Source organism: Zonotrichia leucophrys, chromosome 3 (genome assembly GCF_028769735.1).
Source record: "Zonotrichia leucophrys gambelii isolate GWCS_2022_RI chromosome 3, RI_Zleu_2.0, whole genome shotgun sequence".
NCBI lineage: Eukaryota > Metazoa > Chordata > Aves > Passeriformes > Passerellidae > Zonotrichia > Zonotrichia leucophrys.
The window spans coordinates 57,528,304-57,545,813 of record NC_088172.1 but is presented as its reverse complement, the minus strand read 5'-3'; the positions used below and the strand labels follow the sequence as shown (position 1 = coordinate 57,545,813).

Sequence of the window (17,510 nt, the reverse complement as noted above, 5' to 3'; positions counted from 1 at the left end):
TTTCCACAGACTTATATCTAGCTTTTCAGCTCAGTTTATAGTACTGGAGCTGCTTAAAAGGAAGGCAGATAGAGTGGACTGACAGGAATTTACCCGATTTTGCAGGCAACGAGGCCATAGTGGACAAGATGCTAACAAAACTATGGCAATTTTATATGGGTGAATAGCAGAGTCTAGATAACAATCTAGAAGATAAATTTTGTTCAAAGCTTTTATTTGGACTTCCCAAGATAGAGCCACATTACAAGACTCCTACTTGCACCTTACCTCAAGCATCCTCTGAGCTGGCCTATGCACTGTGATTCATTTTATCATACCAGTTTAAATTTGAACCTCATTCAAACATCATTCAAATGCAGTAGGGATTTCTCACAAAGAGTTACTTTGAGTAGGAGACAGAAGGTAGATAAACAAAAATCACAGTTTACTACTTGTATTCTATAAAATTGTGATGAAAATACCAACTCAAGTATGATTAGTTACACTCAGCCCTGCAGCCAAGATGCAATAGCTCTGGGAAAAGTACTGGAAAATTGTGCAGGATATCCAACAACCTAATAGTTCCCTTCCTTTTCTAACCTTAAAGACATTTCATCATAATTCTCTCTCAAAGCCTGGAGAAATTCAGAGGGACAAAATAGAAAGTTATTTATTTAATTATTCATTTGTTTCATTGCTCACAAACCTTTTCATCTTCCCCACTCAACTCCAGATGCTTTTCCACAACTTTTAACATATTCTGTATGTCACTCTCAATTTTGTCCAGGTCTAGAAAAGCCACTCTAGCTTCACGGGATTCTGACATGACAGGAAGTCGTTCTTGTCCAACAAGCATCTGCAAAGCAAAATAAAACCTTGGTCAAGCTGAACATTTAGTCTGAGCTGTCCCATACAATTCCCCATGAACACATATACTAGTCTGCACGACCATTAGATATCAGTATAAATCAAAAGTTTAGGAGTTACATTATCTGAGAGATAGCTTGAACACACTTGGTAGTTATCACCAAGTTTCTACATTCAAACTTCAATCTGAGTATTTTATTCTCAAAATAAATGAATCATCTCCAGTCACATTAGTTTATGGTGTTGTTTTGTAGCTCACAAATGTGTACTGCAATATATAAAATTTTCTGAACAGCTGTTTGTAAATTTTCCCATGAAACACAAGTCATCACCTGCTACTCAGATAAAAAAAAGCAGCTGGTCTAAAAATCAGTCTGTTTTTCACATATAAATACCCACACTTAAAAGAGAACTCAAAAGCAGCAGAGCGCTGCTCTAATAAACAATGACCTATCCACTGCAGCCAGTTCCATCTTCTTGGCACAGATTCCCCAGTCAAGCTGTGGGGCTCATTCATCCTCACCTTGGCACTTTTGATGTGCTGAGAGACCTTCTCAAAATTACGGTTGAGCTCTGCCAGTTTGGGCTCAACAAGTTCCCGGCAGGACACGCCCCGACCGTTCATTAAGATGACAGCCTGGTCACGGACGCTATCCACTCGGAGGCTGACGTCATCCAGTTCAGAGGTTAAACGCTAGGAAGTGAAAGAAAATGAAAATGGTCATCTCCTGGGCAAGGAGAGAGACATCTAAAAGTAAACACGAAACAAATCTGACATCATTCAGAATCCATGAGTTGACAGATGACACAACATTTCCTACCTTCACAGTTTCCTCCTTTTGGCTGGCTGACTTCTTCTCAATTTCATCCAGTAAGGCTTCAGCCTGATACAACCAAGTACTTATGTGGGCAACATTTTCGTCAAAAATTTCCAGCTGGCCCTGGTGATTCTGGAAAAAGATGAAAAAATTGTATGAATATGAGAAACTTGTAAAAATCCAACAAAAAAATCCCAACAACAACAACAAAAAAAACCCAGAAACTCAAAAAAACATCAAATAAATCAACCCTGCCAAAATCTTATGAGTAGAAAGGAGATTGATAAAATAGTGTTTTGGACATATCTGGAATGAAACACTGAAAATTAAACCATATCTTTCATCTTCACTAGTATTTACAAAAATTCAATTTTCATTCTAGACCCTTTGATAATATAATTTCTAATTCACAGAAAGATAAATAGAAGTAGCTGAGGTAGTTTGTACAATTAAAGATAGACAATGTATCACAACAACCAAAAACTCCACAACTTTTTCTATCAGCGCTAGCAGGTGCAACAGTATCCACCGTGTGTGGTTATCCAGGTTTTTTAATTGGAAGGGATTATGCCAAACTTACAAATTAATCAAGTGTTGATATTTCACTGATTGCAAAAAAATATTCCTTCCTCTTAAGAAAAGTAACAAAATTGTACACATGTTAATTAGGTCTGCTTTCACATGCAGTTAGAAATTGTAACATTAGGCGCCCCAGACAGATGTAATATTATTTTGTGTATCAGATTCAGAGAAGTAACAATCTGTTTAAGCCTTTCACCAAAACAAAAAAGGCAGACAAGATTTGCTTTTTCAGAATAACAAAACAAAGGGAGGAGAGAAAAGATAGAAGGCCTATGGTTGTGCTTTGTAAGGTGAAATTGTTCTTTTGCTACATGGAGCTATAAATTTCTTGATGTTGATATAGAGAGCACAGACAATACTTGTCACCAGATGTAAAAATAATCTAGAAGTATTTAGTTATGGATGATCCTTACAGCATTTACACATAAAGGTAAACTACCTGACTATTCCTAACATGGAATTGGATTACAAAATTAACACTATCACCTGCAACAGGAACTGGACAGGAGGCACAGGGCTCACCATCCATTCATACACTAAAGTTTCCACAACTCCTGCCTTCTGAAGTCACTGATACGGGATGATTGTCATAACTACCTAAACAACACCAAAATATCTTATTTATATAAAAGCATCAGTCTGATACAAATTCAGTTGTGGACTGTTTCATGTCCATTTAGCTTAATTAGCAGCTTTAGGTGTATAATATGCTTAGCCTTTTATTTGATCAGTCAAATAGATGTTGTTGCCATACTTGAACACTTGCAGTTATGGTCTGTCCAAAAGAGCAATAGACTGACAGAGTCACAAGTGCTTTGCTGAACACCATTACAAAGTTATCCATTGTCCATTAAATAGCCACCATTCAGGTCTCAAGGAAATTTATCAACACAAACCACTGTCCATGTTGGAGCTGGCACAGAGGCTGAATATTCAGGCTGAATAAAGAGCAGGACATGCAGCAGCTCAGTTTCCAACTTCCTCATGACTTACCTCTCCATCTGCAGCATAAAGAGATATCCATTCCACATTCTTTAAATGCATAAGGCATCATGGAAGCTTCACTTTACAGTGAAGTGAGACAATTGACAACTCCAACTGCTGCAAAGAGGTGCAAAGAGAGCTACCCTGAATATTTCTCATGCATGCAACTTACCAACAAGGTGTCACACCAGTCCTCAGTCCATGTTCGAACTCTGCTCCAACCAGCATTCAGGACACACAGCTTCTCCTCCAGGACAGTCTCACTCCCTTCCACCAGAGACTGGAGTGCAGTGCAACTTTCTGTGATGCTCTTCAGATCAGCCTTCCTCCTCTCTAGCTCTCTCAGCACATTCTGAAACAAGTTCATCCATTAAAACTGCACTGGTCCCACACACAAAGGAGGCAGATTTTTACCTCCACAGGAAACAAATATACTGTAGGTGATCTTCCCTTGTGGAAAGAATTACATCAACTGTAATTGTCTTCTGTTTTCTCTGTAGGCAGTGATCTCGTTTTTTAAGAGAGAGTGAGAGCACAAGGCATGTAAGTGTCCTGAGCAACTTAGGGACTCTTTTGGTCTGTTGTCTTAGATCATGTTCACTGTTTCTTTTCATTATGTAAGTAAAGTAAATGCATCACACTACACTGCAAGCCCATTTTTAAAAGGCTTTTTTCTGCATTGTAAAGCACAAAAAACAAATTTCAAGAGACACTCTGGATCCTCTGTATCTTTTCCTATTAAAGTGCTTTTACAGTTGGCAATAACGAGAAACGTGGTAGGCCAACGCTAAATATTTTTTTGGGAACCATCACAACTCATTACTGCAGATGTTCAATTCAGTGGCTACATTATACAGAACCCTGTTATATTATCTATATAGAGATATTTAAATATATGTATCTTCAGCTCTACCCTTTTTCCCAAGTCATCTCTGCTTTCAAATATTTTTTAATCTAAAAACCCCACCTTTTTTTGAAAGTATGCATACTGACATGCAAACCAAGCAATATGTCATCTCTTAAATATCAGAACACAGTTTCCATGTGGAAAACAGACCTTTTGCCATATAAGATCACCAATTATTATTGATGGTATCTGCCTGCTTAGAAAGTTCTTTGATGCCAGTGTACAGTGTGGTGAAGAATGCACTTAATCACAGCCAGTGTCTGGAGCTCCTTGAACATACTATCTATGAAGTAACTTATCACTTTATCATAACTTATTATCTTAGAAACAGAATCAAATACTCATGTTTCTACATTTTAAAATTGCCTCTAGAAAACTTGAAAACAGAAAGGACAACTTCATATGCAACAACATATAGGACTTGTCCTCCTGCTGGTGCAGCATAAGAGTCTTTATTTGGATGGGTTACAAATGTATGGTACACTTCCAATAAGGATTCACAAGTTTGTTTGGAGAGAAATATTGGGGATACTGCCACAGCAAAATCCTAGCACTAACAATTGCTAGTCCTGATTGAAATGACTGAGAACAGGTTACATTAGACAAGTTTTTGGTGAGTTTTCAAGTTTTAAGACTGCAGATAGACCCACTCCAGAAGTAAAAGGTGACAGAAAACAAAAACTGGAAAGGTCAGTACTGCTGAATTGTATCAACTGACACTTGCTGCTAACTCCTAGTAATATTCAAATTTCTACAGTGGGAGAAAATACAATTACTCTGAAGAAAGTAACATATGTGCCTGTTTCAATTAAAAGCTAACTTGTAGGTGAAAGAAAATAAGGAATTACAGTGGTCTCTTATTTTGCAAAGTCACAATTTTGAAGGCAAAGCTGTTTCAATGAAAAGTTACAAACTCAATTTTTCATTTAATGCACTTTTCATTCAATGCAATTTCAGTTTGTTCTACTAGTAAAATATTTGATCCAGTCCACAATTATATTTGCTTATAATTTTAAGAATATTATAATTTTGAAATCTGTAAGAGATACAGTAACTCCTAAATACCTATTAGTACCAAATATGTAGAAGTATCTTAAATATTTCACTGGCATTTAAGGTTGGTACAAAATGCCTGAGATGAAACAGATCAGACTCAGTAGGGTACTCTACATGAACTACTGATTCTACTAAAATTTCAGGATGTGGGAGATTTAAGAACAAGTTACAGGGATTTCAATTCACAGCCACTTCTACATAGTATTGCCATAATGTCAGAAATTTTTTCTACCAATATTTAGTAAGCATGCTTACTTTGGCCCAGGCAATTTCTGAATCTAGATCAGAAAGCAAGCTCTCTGAGGTGGACTTCTGCACGAGGTCAGCTTCAGTGGTAGCCAGCCACTCTGACAGAGAGGCAGACTCCTTCCTCATTTTGCGTGCCAGCTGAGTTGCTCTTTCCAGGTCTTGTTTTCCTTCTGTCACCTACAAAAAAAAAAAAAAAAAAAAAAAAAAAAAAAGAAAGAAAAGAAAATTAGATTTTAAAAGACAGCAAATGCAAAAGTGCTAGCCAGCTAAAATATCCACCTAAATATATAAAATCCTTGCCCCTTTAAACTGTCTTGCTTCAAGGAAGGACCCTAAAAGGAAAGATTATAAGCATCTGTATCTTACTATATGACAGAGAATACATAAAATAATTTTAAATTGAGATACATCTAAAGGAGATAAAGAAACCTGCATACCAATTTATTTATAGCTAGCAATCACCAAACTGATATTTATCACTTTATTTTGGTCCTTTAGCTGAAACTCAAAGGAATGTAGAGTCTAGTCACTCACATAGGTAAAATTCAATTCCTCCTAGTAATTTGTAAGGGCTGCTAGCAGAAAATTGTAAAGAAAAATTTCACTGAAAATCTAGTCTACCCTTAAAAACATATCAGTAACATATATATGAAATTTGATGTTTGTCACAGTAAAATAATTTGTATTTCACACCAGTTACACAACTAGTCTGGTGAGATTTTAACACAGACTTGAGAAGAATTCCAAGCATCATAGTCAGAATCAATTGACATTTCACAATATTGTGCTCTGTTCTCTGCTCAGAAATAAAAATCATAACATTATACTGCAAGTAACTCTGCCTTTCCACTTTTTCTTAATTTCTTATCTACATGCCTTCTAGAATCCACAGCTTCCTGGATATTCCCAAATTCACAACTGCAAAATTTCCTAGGACCCATTCCAAGATATTCCAAGACTGATCCTTTACCCCCAGCTTAATTAATGGAGCACTGAACAAACACAAATCCACTTGGGATTCCACCTTAATTTAGGTAGAGAGTCCTACCTGCCCAGTAAGGGTTTAACCATTTTTAAACATTTCTCTTAGATAAGTAAATATTCAACTAATAAGAAAATTATGCAATATTTAATGCAGTTCATGGGAAATACAGGTTTGCCTGCATTTTCTGTTTCACACTGAGAGCAACCATTTAGATGGACTACAATTCAAAGCCATCATGACACTCAAAAAACCTGAGGTTGACTTACATTTCTCACATGATAATCTGACCATAAATTATCTTAAAGGACTTTAATGAATGGTAGGTCAGATTTTCCAGGGCAATCAAAACTCTGTGAACCTTTCTTTCTTCAAGGTTACCTCTCCTCCAGGGAGGTAGGTGCCATGTTTAATCTTTCAAATGATTGCTCTTGGATGCAGCAACTAACCTACATATTATCAGCTTTAGAATCAAACTTGAAAAACCATCTAACAGCAGAGAAATGACATGCAGACAAATATTCATACATTTATTTATTTTTCTTACCTGTGCCCCCAAGTCATTGTAAAGAAATTTCAGGGCTGTCAGTTGTTCATCCATCCCTTTAGGATTATCCGTTTGCTGCTTCTGTACAATTTGCCTTCCTGTCTTGATGACAGTTTCAACTTCCAATTTCACTTCACTGAGGGTCTTATAGAGTTTCTGAAAGCACAAATGTTGCTTTTGGTGATCAATTTGTAGTGCAGGTTTTTTGACTCTGCTTCCTTTGAGAACCTTAACTTCAAATCGCACTTAAATTCTGATTTCTGAATTAATAGCAATATCTGACATGAAGATTCCAAACTCCTGATGATATTTTATTCTGATAAATATCCTGATAACATTTTATTCTAGTCTTTATTTTCAAAAATTAATAAGATCAATAATTTAACAATGTTTACTCCAAGGCTAATATTGTGATCTGTACTTCATCTTAGTATTTTGTTTTGATCAAATACTAATGACTGTGATGCTTCTCCAGAACATAAGGATGAACCAGGGAAGGGAGTTCATAAAAACTCAGCTGTTCCACCATATTTATGATCAACAGCCCACTGCTTTTATGTCCTACAAGAATATGAGGTTTCTAGTTATCAAGTGCTCTCTTAGCACTTTCCAATGAGCTGCAATAAGTTCCATGATGACTTTAAGCAAAATTTCCTCAGGAGAGAGTTTAAGCAACAAGAACTAGAAGAAAAAGAAGCACCCCCTAGGATTAGTCATGAACATTGGATACGTACCATGCACTTCTCCAAGTGAGCTTGGATTACATCTGGGTCAGTATCCTTCACATCCAAGACATGAAGTTCTGCTTTTACACCATCCAACACCCGCTTGCAATCTAACATGCGCTGCTCAAAGTTGGCTGGTTTCTGGAAAAGCTGATACTTTGTACATACTTCACGCAGCTTTCTCTGTTTTAATGAACATTACATTGAAAGATGGTTTTAAATTAGTTCCTGCACTTCAAAAAGCAACCGTTAAAGCATCTCGCACCACAGATTATAACCCATCATGCCACCACAAATCCATATATACGGAATTTTGGCTTGGCAAATAATGGTGCCATCACCTATTCCTATTCTCTACCTGAGGTGCAAGAGAGATCTCATTCTGTATCATACACTAAAAATATCCATTCTACTCATATACCCAGACTTGCTGACTTTCTGCACTTATCCCATGACACTTGTGAAATTTAATCTGCCTTGTTCAATTCATCTAGGGCTGTTTGTATCCTTACGAAAGCACATAAAAGCACATACTATTTTCTTCTGAGGTTCACCTGACTGCACCAAACAATTTACAGGCTGACATGGCAGGGTGTAAGGGTGAGTCTCACGTCTTTACCTGCAAAGCATCCAGCTGAGTTCCACCACGGGGAGACCTGCATTCAGGAGAAGCAGGAGGGAAAGAGCGAGTACTTTTCTTCAGCTCCTCTAAGGTGGATTCATGAGCTGCAATCTCAGCTTGAATTTTCTGCCATATCACAGAACCAGGAAAGAAACACATTACAAAATTGCTTGCAGAGAGAGGAAGGGGAACTTTCTTACCACCCACCAGAAGTAAATCTACTCTATAAAACTTAAACACCACCAGGTTTATTTTAAGTATTCTGCCTTTGACGACAGATTGCTAAATTGAAAACTGCTGCTATTCAATACAACCTTAAAAAAAATAAAACCTTTCAGATTACAGAAGATAACACCTAATGCATCAACACAGGACTGAAATTTATTACTAAGTCTAGACTGAGCACTATCATCAAATATTTCCAAAAGTTTTGTAGTGAAGGGCTATACAGAAATACCTGGGCCTCCTGGGGCATCTGAAAGGCATCTATCCTGTCAGTCAGGTAAGATGTCAGCTGTCTATCCAGATCTCCTAAACTTTCCTGCAAGACCTGCAGCATGTGGTCGGTTTCTCGCATGGTCTGAAGCTGTTGTTCCAGGGCAATCTGTCGGCTCACCGCCTGAGCAGGACAGAAAGGTGAGACAAAATGCAGCAGTAATTCAACACAAATCACAGAAGACGTCCTCAAAACAAGGAGGAGAGATCAGAAAAGATCCTACACCTGGAGGACTGGCTAAAAAGCATCCTAGAAAGCAGCAATTTTTGAAGCTTGCTGTGGCTTCTGAACCAGCAACTGACAAGCAGTGGAACAGAAGGAGAGTTCTGCTGCTACATACATATGACAAGCAAAAGCACACCTCTCCTACTACCTCGGTAAGAAAGCATTCTGTTAAAACCACACCAGTTACAAAAACTAGCTGTTCAATGGGAAACAGGAACTTTGCAATAGACCACAGATCACTGTTGTTTGATACTTACACTGTTAATATTCACATTTCCTTTCAAAACAATAAACTCATTTGGTTATACTGTCAAAACAGAAATTCACAGTTTTTTCCCTTTATTGCTTCTTCCTTTAACAGCATCTGAAATGTCACTACCAGCACAGAAACACAAATTCCCCACTACCAGCACGTGCATGCACAGACCTGTGCATGTGCACACACACAGATGTGGAGAGATGTCAAAAGCCCAGTGTGCCAGTGCTGCAGCTGCCAAAGCAAACAGGTTTTTATAGGCCAAACCAGTTGTAACAGGAAAAACAGCAGTCAATGCTAACTTAAATGCCAGCACATAGCCCCCAGCTGAGGGCACTGCATTCATGTTGCTCATTGTAATGAGGATGAACTGAAATTCCCTCTGTGATTATATTTTTTCATCAGTGACGGAAAACTCCCATCCTACAATTTGGCAGGGGCCTGTATTACCAGGATACAGAACACAAATTACAAACCTGTGCTACCTGAAATACAGCTAGTCTTCCTCTACTTATTAAATCTATAAAAGACTAGACTGAAGTAGGGAGAAGAGGAAGAGGACAACCTAATGGATGAGTAATGAAAAGAATGTTTTCCTCCTGTTCCTTGTTTCAGCATGACTTCTTCCTAGCTATTTCTGAGTGGAAATGTCACTTACACTCCTTTTTTCACTCCTTTTCACACTCTCTTTTACAGTTAGCGAGAAAATCACCAGTATTTATGGCAGTAGCAAGGCAACATTAAATTGTTAATATTGACCTGTTCCTTGATTTTGGAATTGCCTTTTTATCAAAATTATCTAAAAAATACCAGGGCATCCCTGCTCATGTAACAAAAAATAGAAAGGCATCTTGCTCTTTGGATATTTTTACAAATGAAAAACAGTTGACACCAATGATGCTATTTATTCTTTTCCTGTATTGCAGTCTGGTAGCTTTGAATTCAGCTAAAAAGAATCATTTCAGACTTGAGCTGAAAAATCCAGCCTACTTCAACCCTCACCCCAAGTTCTTACCAAGTGACTCAACTCCTCATAGCGGGCATTGAAAGCTTCCAGTTTTTCACTGATGATGTCATCAAGAATCCCTCCATCAATCAATGTCTGCCCAAGTTCCCGAATCTGGGTTCGGTTATCAGCTGGGTGACGCAGGACTGATTCCAGGGACTAATTAGAAAAAGTTTTAAAGGTCAAGACACTGAATATTACTGCATTTTCAGAGCTGGAAATCTGGTTGTATACATAAGTTTCACACTTCAACTGTCTTGAGAGTGCTCTAAAATCATAAATCAGTTATGGCTTAATTCATAATGGCACAGAGGTGATTTTACTTTAGATTATCAAACTTCACAGCACTTTTTGCCTACTTTCATAATTTCAGACCACCAAAGCCCTGGAAGGAATTAACCAATTTACACAGGCCAGGAGAGAGAATACAATTTTATCACAGTACCAAGCATGGCACTATCACATACAGTAAAAGTCCACTTTTGGTGGAGACTCTTACAAATCTCCATTTTCAATTCAGATTAATATGTTCATTTAATGTGAAGAATCAGTATACTCAGCACACTTCAGTATGCTACTGAAGTGCAGAATTTTTTTTTAAATGGAGCTATCTGTAAAATTACTCATCTGATAGAATCATTCTAATACCTCAAGAGCATCATTGACAGCATCCAATTTATCAGGCAGATTTCCTGTCATTTGCACTCTTTCTTCCAGATTGTTTAGCCAAGCTGTTTCTAAATCGAGATACTGTAGCAGCTCAATCCAACAGGACCACACTTCCTAGGAGCAACAGAAAATAAAAGAATTAGCCTAGAATTCCAGGCATACCTCATATACCCTATGAACAACTTAAAGACATATGTCTGAGAAACCACCTAAAAGAGACAAGTAGAAAAATATGAAGAAACATGTCACAGTACAGTATGTTCTAGATAGAAAAACACGCAGCTCTATCAGGAAGATACAGAGAAAGGAGCATAGCAGTCACTAACTAAATTTGTGTTAAAACTATCACTGACAAAGATTCATGTAACTATGCAAGAATGTAACAAAATGCATCCCATCATCTTTGAAAAACAGGACACACACACTCTACCCCAGACCATAATGTCTTGTCCTAATTATTACTGGATTTTAACCTTTAATTTTTGGTAAATTCCTTTTTGCCTTTTTGGAAGACACGTGGATCAGTAACAGGTCAGTGAGACAAGTTTACTTATTTGCAGAAGCACCAAATACAATTATAAAAACAAATCTAGATGGTGTCTCAGATTCCAAATACATCATTTCAAAGCAAAGTAATCTTGGAAAGGAGTAAAATGCATTTATGCTGAAGCTACTATACTCAGACATTATCAATGTCCTTCTCCACTTGCCTCTTGTGCCACCTGCCTTCATTTTACAAAATCACTTAAGTTGGAAAAGCTCTGAGATCATCCAATTCCAATCTGTGACTAAACACCACCTTGTCAACAAGACCATGGCATTAAATGCCACATCCATTCTTGCCTTAAACACCTTCAGGGACAGTGACTCCACCACCTCTCTGGGCAGCCCATTCCAATGTTTAATCATTCTTTCTGTGAAGAATGAATCTTCCCAATGCCCAACACAAACCTCATCGGGAACACCTTGAAGCCATTTCCTCTCATTCTGTCACTGGTCTCAGAGAAGAGGCCAAACCTCTTATTCTGGCTACACTCTCCTTTCAAGTAGTTGTAGAGAGCAATAAGGTCACCCCTCAGCCTCCTTTTCTCCACACTAAACACCCCCAGCTCCCTCAGGAGCACCTCATAGCATTTGTGCTCCAAACCTTCTAACCCGCTTTGCTGCCCAATGTCCCACTTTTAGCGACAGGCCCAGAACTGGACAATGCACTCAAGGTGTGCCCCACCAGCACCAAGTACATACAGAGGGATAATCACTTCCCCAGCCCTGCTGGCCACGCTACTTCTAACACAGGCCAAGATGCCATTCTGCTGGCTCACATTCCCTGGGTGTGTATCAGCATCCTTGGGCCCTTTTTTCATTGGACATCTTCCAGCCATTCTTTTAGGCTGTAGCACTACATGGGGTTGTTGTGATCCAAGTGCAGCACCTGGCACTTGGTCTTGTTGAACCTCATTCCTTTGGCTTCAGCCCACCAAATCAGCCTGTCCAGATTCCTCTGCAGAGCCTTCCTACCCTCCAGCAGATCAATACTCCCACCCAGCTTGGCGTCATCCACAAATTTACTAAGGGTAGACTTGATAACCTCATCCAGAACATCAATGGAGGAATTGAACAGATATTTCTAAGCAGAGAACTATCACTCTTGCCTCCAAAGTGTGGCATTTTCCCCGGATCCGATTGCACAGTAGCTGGTAGTTCTCCAGCACAACATTCAACTCAGTCGCCAGGTCCTGACCACTGGACGGCACTTTGGTGGCCAGCATCTTGATGTTGTCCTTGAGAATCTTCACCCTCACCTCCTTCTGCAACACATCCTCCTTCGCTCTCTGTCAAAAAAACATGTTACACTATCAATCTTCAATTGCCTCACACTCAGTGACTCACCACTCAAATCACAGATAAGTAGTTTCACATTGGAGGTCTTGCTGCCTATGTATTTCTTGGGCCTGGACATAACAAAATACAGCACTAACTTGCATGGAATTCAGGTCATGTTAGCAAGTGGTGAAAGATCCTGTTTTATTAAGTATATGGATATATTTACCATTCATGGTTTGTTCATTAAAAAAACCCATTACTCAAGGCAAAAAAAAAAAAAAAAAAAAATCAAGTTCAGTGCTATTTCTATCATGCAAATACAAAAAACAAATTTACCAAAAAATAAAATAGACGTTTGCTAAAAAACAAGTATATGAGGAAGAAAAAGGTAGGGTGAATTTACAGAAATGATATGTCTCAGAGCTCAGTAACTATCTCCCAAACTTATCCAGGAAAGATGATGTAATTACCCAGGACATGTGCAATTACAAAGCTGGGACCTCCCTCACAGCTGTTGGGTAAGGAACACACAAAAAGGACATCTAGAAGAACTCCTTCAATCTAACTACACTCAGAGGAGCCTGGCAACACATTTACAGGGTAAGTACAGTACAACTCCCAACACACAGCTCTGGAGAAACTGTATTGTCACTTGTCAAATTAGCCAGAACTGAGGAAGAAGGATAGCTGGAAGACAGATCAGGCAGACCAGTCTGAGTCTCCCCGCTGAGACAAATAAAAGGCTCCGGAAACTGAGACTGCTCCATATCCTTCTTTTCAGGTTTCAAGAACAATTTTATGAAATTGAAATACCCCTGACAAATAAGACATTGCACTATATAGTAGAATTTAGCACAATTTTTGTATATATATTTCAAGATGTCTTCTAGATATAAGGGAATAAAAAAAGTCAGTTAATAGAATGGCAAAAAATATAAAATTTTGGAAATATATTTTGGAATATTTGGAAATATATTTTATGGCAGGATTTTCAAAAACCACACAGCCTTATCTTAAACTTATTCCTCCTTAAACCTCTTCCTACTGTCAGCAGGAGTTCCACTCTCTGTTCAAATGAGAGCATATGCAAAAATGAGCCAAATCCAGAGAGTGCTTTTTCCCAGTCCTACAAGTAGTCCCAGGATAATATTGTTACTGCAAATGAAAGGGAATTTTAAGTGTTACAATAAGCTTACAGGCTCACTGACATAACTGTCATAATATACACAATATAATCTGGATTTGACAAAGGTAAATGTGCTAAAAGTCTCACAGATTTGCCAATGAAAAGAAGGCTCTTTCTTTTCTTGGCTTGTGTTCAGCCAGCTGTCAGACTATGTGACCTCAAGTGGCTTCAAAGGACATGAATATATTAAAACTCTTGTTAAGGACTGCTTCAAAAGCCCTTCAAAAGGGACAGTTCAAAACTTCAAATGGCTTCATTAAAGTACTTGGAAGGGAGAATTATTTCTTTTAATTGTCCATCAAGTAACAGCACAGTGGATACTTGCTTACAAAGTGTACACAAATAAACCATTTATGAAGCTATGATTGAACTCTTAGGTTAAAAAGCAGGGAATTATTTACTCTGTACATGTTTTCAAGAAAATTATCTGTTCAACTGACAATATTATAATGAGACAAAAATATCTCCTTCCTCTCCATTTACATGGTCACCAGACTCAAAAATAACAGAGGCAGGGACCAGTATCACTCACTGATCCTTGTGGATCTCTTTCAACTAATGATATTAAAAAAAAAAACACTGTTCGCAACAGATGATGAACACATTACAAAACACCTGTTTTAAAGTGATTTTCTAAATGTGGAGTTAGAATACTTAGGGGACAAGAAACTAACTGAGATCCAAGTGATAGAAGCAGAAGAATGTTTTCACAACCATTTAGGTAGAAATACAATATGACACTATACCTTTCTCAAGATCTGTCTCCTGCAAAGTTTTCCCATATTCCTAATGTTTAATATGCTATACATAAAAAAGCCTGGCTCAACAGCTGAGCAAGCTGTTATTATGAACTCCCTATCCCTCATGGCCAAAAAGAACATCTGCTTTTATAGTTTATGCTTTGAAAATCAAAAATTCCACACAGCCAAGATGAAAAATACCACTAGTCTTGTCATGACCTGAGCTCCTTTCCACAAATATAATTCCATAAAAGGTCAACCCCCAAAGCTTTAAGGTTCTGTTTCTCTTTAATCAGGCCTCTACAATGAGCTGGCATTGCTGACCTTCATTTCCTCTACTGCATTCTCTAGCTCTTCAGGGGACTTGTATTCAAAATCTTTCTCCAAATATTCTTCTTCAGCTTGGGTCATCCATTCTTGCATCTCTGCCAAATCCTTCTTCAGATTTACAGCTTTTTCCTGACTTTCAGACAGGCGATTTTTCTGACTAATGATCTAGAATCCAAGGTAAAGAAAGAAATAGCAGTTTTGTCACTTAAATGTCCTTGTACATGTGAAAAAACACAAGTCTTTGTTAAAATATTTTAGTACTAAAACATTTTCAGGCCTTTTTAATTAATGGAGCACTTTTACATGCACACACAAACTTATGAACCCTTTTTAGCAGATCAACAAAATCTAAAAGTGAGGGAAGGAGAAATATGACCTTTTTTTCCTCCTTCATTGAACATAAACTGGTAACAATCCCTGGAAGAAGTCAGACTGAATAAAATCCTCTTCTTATTACAAGTATAGTATAGTTAGATATATCATTATACTGAGCAATAAAAAACTCTTCAGGGCTCACTTCTTTCCACAACCCAGATACTCTGTATTCTATATCAACAGCAAGGCTCTCTAACACAGATTTTTCATCAGCAATTGCAACAAAATAAATGTTTCTACTGACAGCAGAAAGCTTCCACCCAAAAGAAACAACCAAATACACCAAATCTGAGTGGTAGTCTATTTATAGCTTTTTGTTTTTCAAAGCTGCTTGGAAACCAATAAAAATTATACAGGGACAGCATAATATTCCAGTCTTCAGAAACAAGAAAAAAAGGTCAGATCTTCCTCCCACGCTCTCCAGAAAAAGCAGCATAAAGCCAAGTGAACAAATTAATTTTTAATTACAAACAATTATAGAATTTATTTTGCTCCTTGCAGTCAGGTAGCAAGAAACGTGCGCATTCAAGTTGGGCTTCAGCCACTTTGATAGTGAAACAGTAAAACATTCCCATCCCATGACAGTGAAACAGTAAAACATTCCCATCCCACTGTTTCACTGCTTCACCTCCTCTCAATCCTCACAATGCCACACAACCACGCAGCTGCAGCAACAAGCAAGCACCAGGAACATGTGGAGAACTCACCTGCTTGCTCAGCTTCTCCCACTGAGTCTGGCAGTCTACTAGCCTAGACTTTGTCCAAGCATTTATGCTCGCAATAGGCTGAGCTCTTAAAGCAGCCTCTACTTCTTTCATCTCTTTCAGTGATGGTTCAATTGTCTCCATTTCATTGATAAACATCTAAACACACATCAGAGAAAAGGAATATTGTTCTTCAGCAAGATTTTACATTCATTTATAATAGTATCAATAATTTTGCAACTTTTAATTATTCCAGAAAAAGTTTTTGGAGCAGATCAATGCCGTGATCAGATCAATACCAGTCTGCTTAAAATAATCCTTCAGTGATTAAAAATATCAGAACTATGCAACTAAAAAACAAAGTACAGCTTGCCATACACAGCGTAAACTTTTTCATATGCCAACCATCAACATCAAAACAACACAAGTTTGAAGATTACATGCACTAAATATTCTATTTCTGGTGTACCTCAATTTATATTCTTCTCCAGGAAAAAAGCATTTGAAGGTACACTCTAATTACTATAAGACAAAATTCTACCTAAATGTGATCATTATGTGACACTGACTAGCCAGGAATCTTCCTTGCAAAATTCTAAACTCTAGGACTTTGATCAGTTATTTGTTTCTTACTTTCAAGCTACACTTAGAAATTTAATGCAGAAGGCATTTTTCACCCACAGATTCAATTCCCTAATCACAAAAAATTGGGCAAAATATATAAGCCTTTTATAGAGGAAATAATGCCAACTTGTAGATAGGTATTTATAACTACAGTGAAGATCTTAAAAAAGCACAAAATATTATAGCTGCAAAAAAAAAGAAATCAAGTCAAACATGCCCTGAAGAAATATAAAACTATTTTTCTGGTGGGCTTAATGTGCTATAAACAGTACTTAATACAAAGAAAATAATAAAGAAGAGATGCTACTTGTTATTTCAAAAGAATCCTTATAAGAGCAAAACTCACTGTGCACTGGTCAAGTTGCCTTTGAAGCCCTTCAGTATTCCCTTGAACAGCCTTTTCTGTCATCAAGAAGTCTTTCACTCCATCCATCCACTTCTGAACAACTTTAGAGTCAGTCTAAATCAAATAGAGTAAAGAACACTGATTCATTGCTGTGATGGGGAATGTATGGCTGTTGCACTTCAACTTCTAGCAGCTTGCAAAGGGTGTTCTACAAGCTGCTGGCATAGTCTTAGTTTGGAATCAGACCAACTTTTGTTGAATTTTTGGGTTTGTTTTATTGGGCTTTTTGGGGGGAAGAAGAGCATCCTAAATTTCTCAGTTCTCAAATTTATATGAATATTAAATTCATAATAGTGATATTCTTCCATCCACTAGAGCATGGTTTAAGTGACACTGAACTGTTCCAGGCTA

At 37.7% G+C, this 17,510-nt stretch overlaps 1 protein-coding gene across 4 annotated transcripts in view; it reads right to left on the bottom strand.

Moving 5' to 3' along the window:
• The window catches only part of UTRN (utrophin), a 341,485-nt gene that overhangs the window by 216,280 nt on the left and 107,695 nt on the right, over window positions 1-17,510 (bottom strand). For all 4 annotated transcript variants that reach the window (XM_064708388.1, XM_064708386.1, XM_064708389.1 and 1 more), the window contains 15 exons: window positions 17,100-17,213; window positions 16,133-16,288; window positions 15,045-15,215; window positions 12,623-12,802; window positions 10,950-11,084; window positions 10,311-10,460; window positions 8,776-8,937; window positions 8,316-8,444; window positions 7,706-7,879; window positions 6,972-7,127; window positions 5,449-5,619; window positions 3,403-3,582; window positions 1,668-1,796; window positions 1,370-1,540; window positions 686-835 (listed from right to left, as the gene is read on the bottom strand). In XM_064708388.1, the coding sequence (XP_064564458.1) occupies window positions 686-835; window positions 1,370-1,540; window positions 1,668-1,796; window positions 3,403-3,582; window positions 5,449-5,619; window positions 6,972-7,127; window positions 7,706-7,879; window positions 8,316-8,444; window positions 8,776-8,937; window positions 10,311-10,460; window positions 10,950-11,084; window positions 12,623-12,802; window positions 15,045-15,215; window positions 16,133-16,288; window positions 17,100-17,213 (2,328 nt within the window). The remainder of the gene's footprint in view (window positions 1-685; window positions 836-1,369; window positions 1,541-1,667; window positions 1,797-3,402; window positions 3,583-5,448; window positions 5,620-6,971; window positions 7,128-7,705; window positions 7,880-8,315; window positions 8,445-8,775; window positions 8,938-10,310; window positions 10,461-10,949; window positions 11,085-12,622; window positions 12,803-15,044; window positions 15,216-16,132; window positions 16,289-17,099; window positions 17,214-17,510) is intronic.